Source organism: Onychostoma macrolepis, chromosome 05 (assembly GCF_012432095.1).
Source record: "Onychostoma macrolepis isolate SWU-2019 chromosome 05, ASM1243209v1, whole genome shotgun sequence".
NCBI classification, from domain to species: Eukaryota; Metazoa; Chordata; class Actinopteri; order Cypriniformes; family Cyprinidae; genus Onychostoma; species Onychostoma macrolepis.
The window spans coordinates 5,087,892-5,100,619 of NC_081159.1; the positions used below are offsets into that span (position 1 = coordinate 5,087,892).

At 37.2% G+C, this 12,728-nt stretch overlaps 1 protein-coding gene across 12 annotated transcripts in view; it reads right to left on the reverse strand.

Moving 5' to 3' along the window:
• Positions 1 to 12,728, reverse strand: part of tenm1 (teneurin transmembrane protein 1) — a 211,156-nt gene that overhangs the window by 19,930 nt on the left and 178,498 nt on the right. For all 12 annotated transcript variants that reach the window (XM_058775128.1, XM_058775129.1, XM_058775137.1 and 9 more), the window contains 3 exons: positions 6,812 to 6,966; positions 2,133 to 2,499; positions 141 to 651 (listed from right to left, as the gene is read on the reverse strand). In XM_058775128.1, the coding sequence (XP_058631111.1) occupies positions 141 to 651; positions 2,133 to 2,499; positions 6,812 to 6,966 (1,033 nt within the window). The remainder of the gene's footprint in view (positions 1 to 140; positions 652 to 2,132; positions 2,500 to 6,811; positions 6,967 to 12,728) is intronic.

Sequence of the window (12,728 nt, forward strand, 5' to 3'; positions counted from 1 at the left end):
AGGAAGCAAAGACAGGATATGACACACCAAAACGAAGACAGATCGCACTATCACGCGCGCCTATAAATCAAGCGATGCAGCGCACTCTCCTGATGAGAGAGAGACAGACAAAGGGAGAGTAAAAGAAGGGCATCACTTACTCGTAGACAGTAGTCCAGCCGTTCTCATTGCTGATGGTGGCGAGCAGCCCCGTGTTGCCGTAGTAACTGAGCTGTGCGAGGTCGTGCGCGAGAGCCGAGATGCGCTTCAGCATTCCTGCGTTGCTGATGGTCAGCCAGTAAACCTGGCCGCCCGGGGCCACGAGCCACAGGGGCACGCCATTAGCATCCCGCCGCAACTGCGCTATCGTGCCCTCCCTGTTTGCTATGCTGCTCAGGTGGCCCTCGGGGGTGTATGTGAAGTTAAGCAGGTAGTCCCCCGTCACCAGGCTACGGGTGAACAGGTGAGTACCGTTTGGACTGAACAGATAGAGCTCTTGGTCTGCAACCGAGGTGAGCTCGTACAGCCCCTCGGGAGTGAGCTGAGGATGGTTAGCCGCGAGCCGGCGTATCCGCACGTTTCCGAGGTCGGCGATGTAGAGGGAGCCATTAGGAGAAACCGCCAGAGACGAGGGAGACTTCAGCTTGGCGTCACGAGCGTATCCTCCATCACCTGGGGACAAATTTGTGGAGAGAATGAGAAAAAGGAGCAGAAAGAAATGGAAGTCTAGTTCATTAGGCATTCGGTGTTGGGCTTAACAATTAACCCTCAGAGACCCGCTGCAGTAAAATTGCAACACTTGTCTACAGAAGTTAAAAAAGAAAGATTTTTCAATAATTAAACCTGCGTGCAACAGCAGCTCAGACTCTTACATGTGTCATAGCAACACGTTTGGCAGGGAGATATGTACAAATTGAATCTCCCAGCATGCTACTGTCACACAACAAGCTGCCTACTGACACGCTGCTGACTGGCTTGGATCAAATGCAGCAAAAAAGTAATTGGCTCCCAAAAAAGCACTGGACTTGTAATATATAGAAATAATATAGAATATTTTGCATTTTTCATTTCACAATTGAATGGAATAAAAAGAAAGAAAATATACTTCTAACACTGGTCAGTAAATGATTTTTTCTTTAATGATTTGACAGGAGGCCCTTACGCTCACCAAGGTTCCTTTTATTTGAAAAACTGTAAAAACAGTATTGTGAAATATTATTGCAATTTTTATCAATTGTTTTCTTCTTAAATATATTTAAAATGTAATTTATTCCTGTGATGGCAAAGCTGAATTTTCAGCTTTCATTCACTCTCTTAAGATCCCTTAGAAATGATTCTAATTTTAATTTTGGAAATGTGATAGACTGTTCATTAGAGACATTTTTATAAATAGAAATCTTTTGTAGCACTATAATTCTAAATGTCTTTGCCACGTTTGATAAATTAATACTTTCCTTCAAAAGAAAAAAACCTGAAAAAATTCTGAACGGTAGTTTATGCACCTACCGAAAGGAAAAAATGTCTTGGACTCATGATGTGGTACACATACACTAAACAGCGTCATTTCTCCTTCATATAATTACATAAGTAGGGCAATAAACAATATTAAGTATACAAAAATATATATAGAGAGAGACAATTGAGTAAATCACGGATAAACTATTCCTAATGATTTTCAACGTAGGCAAGTAAAACATTAGTGAGTTTAAGAGGGCCGCTCTCAGACAAACATACTCAAGTTTCAGCTGTCTACCTTACTAGAAAGGCTTTTACAGAAGTCAATGCAACTGCACTGTAGGCTTGTATGCATTCGGAAGTAATTCTTCCAGGATTATGAAATTTTAGAGAGTGTCAGAGGATTGCTTTGAAATTAACATATCTGAATTTCAGCCTCCTAGCTTGCTGGGAATGTTGCTCAAGAAAGCCAATTTGTATACTTTATTATAACACTGGTGAAATTTTGCTACCTTCAAATCCCAGTGTTGCAATTTTTCAAAACTCACCCAAGACAAAATCAGCATTAAAAATTCATCATTTTTATAACCAGTGGCTTATTAAAAAAAGGTTTGACATGGAAAAATAACACAACATTAATATGAATAACCCAAAGGAAAATCACTGCATTTAGCAGATTTGGTGCACGTTTATCTCACCTGAGAAACACTCGCAGTTAGGGTCAATCTTACAATCACATTCACTGGTCGCCCCCGCGATTATGACCATTTCTCCATTTGTGGAGACCTCTTGTATGCGGCTGTGCTTCCGGTCGTCGGTTTCGGCGATGTACAGAGCCCCCTGGTGGCTGACAGCGATAGCTTTCGCTCCCTCCAGCACGGAACGCACCGCTGTTTTCCCCAGAAGAACCGGTTCAATACTGGCCATGGGGCAATGGATGGGTCGTCCAGCAACCACACGCACCTGCTGGGATTCGCTCACCTGGAGCACAAGGTTATTATCGAGAACGTAGAGAGAGTTATCCAGCGGACTCACTGCCAGGTCTGTGGGCCACTCTAAACGCACCTGTGGATACACAAATGTATATTATTAACTGCTATGAATGTGAAAAGTGTGATTTTCATCATGACAGATTTCACAGCCACTCTCATCTGCTCATGGCCCATTCAGATGTACTCTCTCCAGCTGACGTGAAGGACAGCGAGTTATCTCATTTTGACTATTATTATTATACAGATTTACATGTAACATCAGTGGGCAGGACTGTTTTACATTATATATACAGGGAAGAGATGAAACAGGGAGAAATGTGAAGTACCAAACAAGTGAAGAATTGATATCATACTGTGTCTTGTATTGTGTGGACATGGTTTGGATTTACAAAATCTCAAAGCGAGCAGAAAAATATTCTCCGCAAACTGTGTTGCACGCCGGTCATCTGGAGGTGGAAAAGCCAAAATGACTTTTCACCACTGGAGGTGGAAAAATCTCTTTTACCAACAAAAAATGAAGTATGCTAAACTATGAGAGCCAAAAGATGCACCCCGCCTCCACTGATCCATTTAACAACATTAGTTTTGCTGCTTTGTTTCTTGTGTTTCGAAATCTAGTGATACATAATAAGGCTGCTTTTGCACTGATCCTAGACATATTTGTTATGAATATACACCAAAATATAATGAAAAATATTATACATATTGAACAATACAATGATTGTATATGTATAAGTATCTTATTAGAAATTACATTATGCATCATTTCTAACATTATATATAATATTACATACACACTCACACACAGTAACACATACACAGTATATATATTTTTTGATGTGCACCTACTGAAAATACATAGACCAAATAATCCAATGAGATGCAGTACCTTTCATTTAAAAAGTATTTAACTTAATTGATTATTTAAAAAGTATTAACACGTTTAAACAATATTTTACAATTAATACACATAAAATATATTAAGTTAAGTGAGTGAATATTTAGAAAAAATGAACTATGAATCATTTTTTTGTTGCTTAAAATAATGTAAAAAAATGCAGCCATTCACAGTAAGTCTATGGTCTACTGTCATTAAAATAACCATGTGGACTGCGGTCTGATCATATAACGCAGGGGCAAGGAGCAGTAGCACTGTTCGAGTCTGGAGAAAAAAAAAATACCCCCTTGGCTATCTACACCCATGATATTAACCATTTCCCTGTTAAATTTCCTGTAAAAATAACTACATTGTGATATATACCATTACAGTGATAATATTTTAGTCATAGCACCCAGCCCTGATGTGCAGCCAGGTACAAAAACCACATCTTGGTTGTGTGTGTGTGTGTGTGTGTGTCCGCAGCTGCCCGACAGCCGGACAGTATTGAGTGTGAAGTGTGTCATATCCCAGGCATGCTGGGAATTATGCAGATTTCAGTGCTTCTTTTACCCAGTGGCCTGCAGCACCTCATTTCCCCTTCTCTCTCTCTCTCTCTCTCTATCTCTCCTCACTGTCTGATTCTTATTCACATACAACACACCCCGCCGGATGAACTGTGAAGAAGTGCAGTGTGTGTGTGTGTGTGTGTGTGTGTGTGTAGATGGCAGTGAGAGAGAGCGAGAAAGAGAGCGAGAGAGAATGAAAGAGAAATCAAGGGACAGTCTGCCAAAAATTGATGCTATTCAGAAGCGGGAAGAATTGTATCTGACTTTGAAGGGAGAGCGGTCCTGCAGATTTAATGAGGACACACTAAGTTAAACTGCAGGGGGAGAGAGAGACAGAACGAGAGAGTAAAATAGATTTTTAAGAGCACTTTAAAAGAAAGACGTGGAATTGCCTTATGTTTGAGAAAGGCTTTACGATTTTAGTGTTCGAAATGGATAGAATAGAAAAAGGCAGAAACCTCAAAGGATGGAGAGAGAAAGAGAGGGAGAGAGATAAAAGAAAAGTAAGGATGTTGCTGCAAGCTGTATAATGTAACTCTGTAGCACCAGAGAGACCTTCGGTATCAGCACTTTCTCACTCTTGAGGTGAACAGTGAAAAGTGTGTGTGCGCGTGAATCCTGTGGAGCTGAAGGAAAAGGTTGAAAGAAAGAGAGCGAGAAGGAGGGAGAGTGAGGGTTGGTCGAGACTCTCGCTGTGTGGGGTGTGTATGAAGGGTTTCCTTCATCTTTCAGCTCCTCAGCTTCTGCGTGCTGTTATTCACTTCATTTAAGCGAGCGTTTGAGAAGACATACTGACAGATCATTTTTCTGATGTCTGCACGCAAACAGAAAGTTAAAAGCGTGCGTGACGGCCTTTAACAAGTTAAGCGGTTATTAAACTGACAGAGGTAGGCCATATCTAAGAAAGATCTTATAAAATGTACAGGACTGGGTAAAAGTATTAATTTTTCCAATAAATCTCAAACCTAATTTAAACATTCCCATATTGATTCTCAAAATCAACAACATTACCTTTTTTTAGTGTTTGCTGTATTTGCAGAACATCCGAAAAAACATATTTGTATTGTGTTCTGCTCAACTAACTCACAAAAATGCATTGTTTGGGCCCTGTTGTCATATTTTAAAATGAATATTTTTATGTAGTTCCCTGCATTGTGTTTTGCACTGCTTTTCAGCGGCGGTGTTGAATCTTTGGTGACATGGCAAAAGAAATCATGTCTTTCCTGACTTGTGAACATGACTTTGCAGTCTGTTTTGAACGTGCTGCAACAAAAACACTATGTAAATAACGGCAAGAAAGTGTCTTTCTATTGAGTTATACTTGTGGGGCAAAAACAGACATACAACATGATCAGTGTAGCCTGACTAACAAACATGTAATGGTTATTTTTTGGTGAAAGAACAATATATAGTGTGATCAGAGTTAATCTGAATAATGAACAATTTAATCTTTTGAACAGATGTTTTTTTTTGCTAATCAGAAACATATTACATGACCAGTGTAGTCACAAAAATAGATTTGTATGGGATGGTTTTATTTAGTGAATTAACAACAGAGAGTGTAACCAGTTTAGTCTGCTTCATCAACAAAATTTCTGAAGTTATTTTCCATAAATCAAAAACATACAGCTTGACCGGTGTAGCCCAAATCACAAACAATTCTTTTTTGTGAATCAAAACATACAGTGTAGCCCAAAACAAAAGTGAGTCGGTTCTTTTAATCAATAATGGTTTTAACGAATTAACAGTTTAATAAAAGATGATAATGTTGATTTTTTTTAATATGATGGCAAATGGACACTGTAAGTGAAAAATATATACCCAAATATATCAGTGTTTCCCCCCGCCCCCTTGAAGGTCAAGTTAATTTTATTTAATTTTATAGAACTGCTCTGAGAGTCACTTCATGAGCATTTTACCGTTTCATTTGAGTAAAACTATCCTCATATCACATACACACAGAAATGTAAAGGTATTCACGGCAACCCATCAAAATAAAAGTTCGGTTTCACTTGAAGACATTGCGGCAGAAATATATTACTATTGTTCAGTAGAATGTACATAATAGGCTACTACTCCTACTAAAATGATTCAAATCTCATTTTTAAGGAATAATCATACAATATTTCTTCAGTGCTTTAATTGTAATTTTAAATCCCCTTTATTTTCCAAAAAAATAAGATTTGTTTAATTTTCATTAATTAAAAGATAAATTAAATGAATGTTTTATGCCTTAAAAATGTAAATACACAACACAGAATTTCTGAGGGAAAAAATCATAAGGCTATTGTAAGAATAAATTAAACTTGTTTTTATACTTTCAAATAATTAGACATGCTAAAACAGAATTTGGTAACAATAAAACATATAGTTGGAAAAAATAAAACAAGTAATTTTTGTTAAACTTTTAATAAATTGATGTTAAATTGTTTAAGTTTCATGATTTTAATTAATAGGACATGCTTTTTGATTAATTCAATTTAATTTGACCATTAAAAAGATGTCCAAAAAAATTAAAACGGAAAAAACGGCCATAAACCTAGGGGAAACACTGTATATTAAAACATAGTTGACAGCTTGTGAATTAAAAGTGAATCAGGAAATCTACATTGATATCTAGTCCTAAAGAGGTACAGTCAACATGAAAAATGTACCGTATTTATTTTTGTACACTAGTATGTATTTGAAATCTGCCATTTTGCTTCATACATCTACTGCAAAATAACCTTGGGACCAGCGGATTAAAAGTAATTGCAAAAATATCTAAGAAAAATGAAGTTAGTTCTGAGAAAAGGTCAAGTATTACTTGTTTGCAGAGGCCACTTGGCTTGATATTTTGTTTCTAATGCAATGACATTCATACATTACTTTAGGTTCATTCTAAATGCTTTTTGGAGCCATTGTATGTAAATTTGCACGAGTGTGTGTGTTTTGTTCACCTGGCTGATGTCCATTCGAGAGTCGCAGCTGATTGGCTGGGAGGATGTGAGTCCGTTTGACCCAATGATGGTTGTTATCACTCCTTTGTCATCAATCTTACGGATCGTTGATCCGTCAACAAAGTAAATGAACCCGTGCTTGTCCACTGCGATACCTGCAGGACAACAGGATACACACAGTCATTTCTCTCCATCTCTTTCAGTTTTAATGTGCTTTATTGGCGTAACAAATAACGTTACATTTGCACTGGTGATGCAGTCACAGCTTCACGGTGCAATGAAGAAAGACGAGTTTCACCGTCTCAGCCAGTATATTCCTCTGTGTGCAATCATTCTGTTCACATCATCTTAAATATATGCAAATTATCTTATATATGCAGATTTATGCGAAATGACATCGGATATGCAAAAGAATCTGGTATTTCTTTTCATTGTTCATCCAATTTCTCTCTTTCATTTGTCTTGTTCTATTCGAATGCTTGCAAATCACCTTGAGCTGTGCAAGGCAACTCGGTTTTACATTTAAATCGAACGATGCACAAACATACATTGTTACAGTTTAATTAAAACTGATCTTTAGCACAAATATACCTCCAGGCCACTAACATCAGGAAACAATCGCCACCCTCATTGCTGTCAAAGACTTCATTGTGCTTTATTGTTATTGTTTCTTTAAAGACGTCTGTTCCACAGATCTTTCAAAGCATACGGTTTGTAAGGAGCTAACTATGCTCTGAATGGAATATTAACTTAATGTTGTTTAGTATGCGCCGTATACGGCCACCTCATTTTTATTAATAGCAAGCTAGACAATATTTCACAGTAAACTTTATGGCATGTAAAAAGTTGTCATACTAAAACATAAAAATAATTATTTTGCAATCGTAATCGAATTTTATGTCTTACCTATAATCATCAAATAATGAGTCAAGAAATATGTTATAAAAATCACAGCTGATATTATCTCTGGCTAATTTGTTACACTGGAAACTGAAAGTCAAGTTGAGTGCATTGCACTGTGGGATGCAGTATTCTGTACAGTGTACAAATCCAGTGGCATCTATACAGGCTACATTCTGCTGCAGTAATAAGAGTAGTAAGGTAGTACTGTATACTATTTGGAACACCTCCACACAAATAAGCAGAGGTTTTGAATTATTATTTTTTCTTTTCTTTTCTTTTTTTTTTCGCTCTATGTCGCTGATATTTTTGTCCTCCAGAGGGATTTCACTCTGAAGTGGGAACGGGCTTATATAACCATCTCTCACACACACATTAGAGTTTGTTATGGCAAATAGCAGTGTGTGTGCGTATGTGTTTGCGGCTTTCCTTTCCCTTCTCTAATTTGCTCTCTATATTCTCGCTCTATCCCTCTAATGAGAATCACAGAGATAAGCAGACATATTGGTCTGTTCTCACCACGTTGATTTACTGTGGGAGAGATCGAGTCACACACAGCCATATACACACACACACATATGCATGCATGCAGTGCCAGATGTTTTAAATGCTTTATTTGGATTCACAATTTAGGTAATACTAACAGGATCCACATATTTTTGGAGACAGTATATGGCAAGACAATCTGCCCAGAGAGTGCATCTCAACACAGCTCCAGTAAATGACAGCTCACACATGTCAGTAACAGCACCTTCTCCATATGGATAAACTGCCTATAATAGCTGACACAGAGCAGAACTTCACTAGTGGCATCGCCTGTTTCTTTCCCAACCCACACTGTAAAAACTGAATAAGTGCAGCTGCTCCCTTAAGGAGCTTATTTTCTACCTGCCATGACCCTTAAAATGACTTAAACTAATGTAGTCGGGCTGACTCAATCACATTTAAACAATATTTTGACTTGTATTTTGGAGCAAATATGTATGGATCATCTATGTTGACCTCAATGCAACAGTTTACATTTACAACCAAACACCAATTTGCCAGTAAAACGATCCTCCATATACAAATCAAATCTACAGCAAACATCCATTTATTAGTCATTTTCATATACATTTGGCAAGCTGTCAAAATAGAGTGTTTATGTGATGTAAACCAATCCATTTTATTAGTTTCATTGCTTTACAGGGGAGACCTTGCTAATTGTCACAAGGGTGATCATAAAAACATTTTTATGCCATAATTATGACAGTTGTCATAATTTGTCATTTATGTTTGCTATTATTTGGACTTTTGCCAACATATATAATTGCAGCATCTCAATTCCAATTATTAAAACCAACTTATTATTATTAAAGGGGTGGTTGATTGCGATTTTACTTTTTTAACGTCAGTTAGTGTGTAATGTTACTGTTTGAGCATAAACAATATCTGCAAAGTTACGACACTGAAAGTTCAATGCAAACAGAGATATCGTCTTTTAAAATTCTGGCAGTTTAATGCCAACAAAAACTGCTCGTAGGGACGACAACGAGCTACTTCCCGGGTTCGTTACATCACAAACCCAGAAATTTACATAAACCCTGCCCCCGGGAACATGCAATAAAGGGGGCAGGACCATGTTGCGCGGCTTTATAGAAGAGGAAGAGATGCTGCCATGCCGTCAAAACTAGGGGTGCACGAAAACATCTATTTGTATATGAATCGCGATTCTGTCTTCTAGCGATTCTAATGGATTCACGAGTTTCAAGATCAGTGTTCTAAAGCAGTGGTTCTTAATCCTGTCCCTCGTGTCCTCCTGCTCTGCACACACTCTGCTCTGCATATCTCTCTCTCTCTCTCTCTCTCTCTCTCGATCATCATCTCGTCAGCTCCAATAAACTGTTCCAAATTCCAATTATACACTTTATGTTTATATACAGACAGATATTTTTCCCATAGCTATTAGCAGCGTTAAACATGGACGTGCATGCGGTTGCCGTGCTGTATTAAAGCTTTAATCAGGATAAAACCATATATTAAAAGCTAACAGAAGCAGTAGCATTTACAACATCGTATCTGAATGTATGAGACAACAACAAACAAAAAGCATACGATTGAGAGCCGTGCTTGCACAGGTTCTGCGCAATCCTCTTCACTAATATTCTCTGGGTCTCAATCAGGCTCAAATTGATAAGCAATATTGACGATGTCATTGTTTACAATACAACCGGAGCGCATGCCGCTGAGGTGAGGGGCGTGACATTTAGATGCACACTGGCGGTTTAGCGAATCACAGCACACTGGGCCAGCTAACCAATCTGAGCTTTTTGTTTTTAAAAAACAAAGCGTTAACACATGTTAGACTACACCCCATAAACACAATCATGCCTAGAAAAAAAACAGTCAACCACCCCTTTAAACCAATTATTGTAAGTTATCAGATGTGTTTAATATATTATAATTGTAATGTTTTATAATAAATTTTAACTAAAAAAAATTTCGTTGGCCAAAATAATAGTTTGATATTTCTGTATAATACCATTCACATTTTTTTTAAATGAATTATGTGCTGCATTATTGTTTTACTGTTTAAATTTAGTTAGTTTAGTTAGAAAGCCATTAAATAGCCTCTAGTAGGGTATGTAGTGGCAGACTGCCATTATGAAAACTGATCTGTATCATTTTTCCTGGGCAATAACAGTGGAAATGTTCAATAGTTTTTTTTTTTGTTTTTTTTTGTGGCCAAGACTTTGATGTATGTCCCTATAGAGAAACTGATTTTGAAAAGTAAATAAATTCTGAGAAATATTCACTAGAGTAGCCACAGTCTCCCCTATTTTTGCTGTTCAGTTTACAGTACAAATTAATCTACTATTCAGTCATAATGAGCGGCATACAGCCTTTTAAATGCAGAGCATCAATTCAGACTTGCGTGCAAAAAAACAATACAGATCATGTTGCGCTGTAAACCAGACAGAAATACATGTGAAGACATGAAGACACACACACACACACACACTACCCTTGTTGCAGAAATTCTATCTGCCTCAATAAGCCTGTTTACAAATGCATCTTGTTATGGGTGCTAATTACGAGGCATATTACCCACTTAACGAGCATAACGAGCTTAATTATTTATTCTGCCTTCAGAGGGGTATACCTCCCTCTGTCCTTCAATGGGTCCTAAAGACACAGAGAGACCCCCAGGTCCAGAACCCTCTTTTCTTACTTATCTTCTAAAATGCAAAATGCTGGTTTGACTGAAAATGATCAGAGGAGCAGCTAATCATCACACACATATACAATTCAAAAGCAGACCACATTAATTTAGACTTCAGGAGTTTTTCTCTTCGCTGAGTCTACTGGACTCAGAATGAACGGAGCATGCCTGTCTGTTCACTCCTCGCCTCTCTCTCTCTCTCTCTCTCTATTTCTCTTAAACTCTCGGCTGGCATCAGACCAGACAGCGAGCACCCTATCCTGCAGGGACCTGTGAATTAATGTGCCCTTTTCTCCTTCTATCTCTCTCCACCCTGAATCCAAGATTTCAGTGAATCATAGAGAGCTGCATCTGTACCACACACTCACCCACATTCTGAGCTTGTACAGCACATATACACAGCACACACTGACACAAACATACAGACTGGACACATACTGTATACATGAATCCCAAAGGAGTTGCTCAGCGGTTGCTCCATCAGGATACTTAATGGAGTATCATACTTAAGGGATTACAATGTTTTTCCTAAAATGTTTTAACCATCTGATTACTAATTAAACTGAAAAAGGAAGATGAAATCTACATCTAAACATTTTTTTTATTTTATTTGGTGCTTAAGGACATTTCTTTTTATTATCAGGGTTAAAAACAGTTGTGCTGCTTAATATTTGTTTTGTAAAAACCATGATGCATTTTTTTCATTTTTAAAAAAAATAATGTTTTTTTTTTTTCAAAGAATGTCACAAATGTTTTTATGTCTCAAGATAACAAAACAAACACTGAAATAAGCCAAAACAGCTAAAATGAAGATATTACAGTACCTATTTTATCCCTAATAAAAAAGTAATATATTTAAAATACATTTATTTCATACTAAGTATATTTCAAATCTATTAAGATATTTACAGACATATTGCTTCAGATTTACCGATATGAAAATTATAATAAACTTTTTTGAAGTACTACTTACGCACAATGCACATTTCTTAATATTAAGCCTAAAATGTGTTTTAATATCACTACTGATAAGGACTGTATAATCCTTGAATAATATCAGTCTTTAAATGCAAGATAGATAAGTGTACCTGATGTATACTAGCAATAGTTCCACTTTAGCACAATCAAATATACATCAGTATGTCTTTAGTTGGACTTCAGCATTACTTCTGCACAATTAAAGTGCATTAAGTACAAAATTTGTTGTTCCAATGTAGCAGACTTAAAGTATAGCAGTTTAGTATGCTAAAAGTATACCATTTTAGCATACTAAACATACAATTGCAGGGTTTTATTAAGTACATAAATATGTAGATGTATTTGTAGTATACTAAGTATGAAATAAATGTTTAAGTATATTTCTTTTTCAACAACTGCTTTTGTTTTTCTTTGAAGAACGGGGATTCCCACTGTCTTGGAAAACCTGGGTATATGAGGCAGCCTAATTTTAAAAGATTGATTTGTAGACCTGAAAAGTCGTGTAAAATTATAAAATCTTATAACTCTTATAATCTTATACCTTATATCTTGGACTGATTATGAGTAAACTTTGAGAGGTACAATAATAATAATGATAATAAAAACAAAGAAAAATCTTATCCTTAATTCCTTATGGCCTAATGGTTAGAGAGTCGGACTCATAATCCAAAGGTTGCGAGTTCAAGTCTCGGGCCGGCAGGGATTGTAGGTGGGGGGAGTGAATGTCCAGCGCTCTCTCCACCTCAATACCATGACTGAGGTGCCCTTGAGCAAGGCACCGAACCCCCAACTGCTCCCCGGGCGCCACAGCATAAATGGCTGCCCACTGCTCTGGGT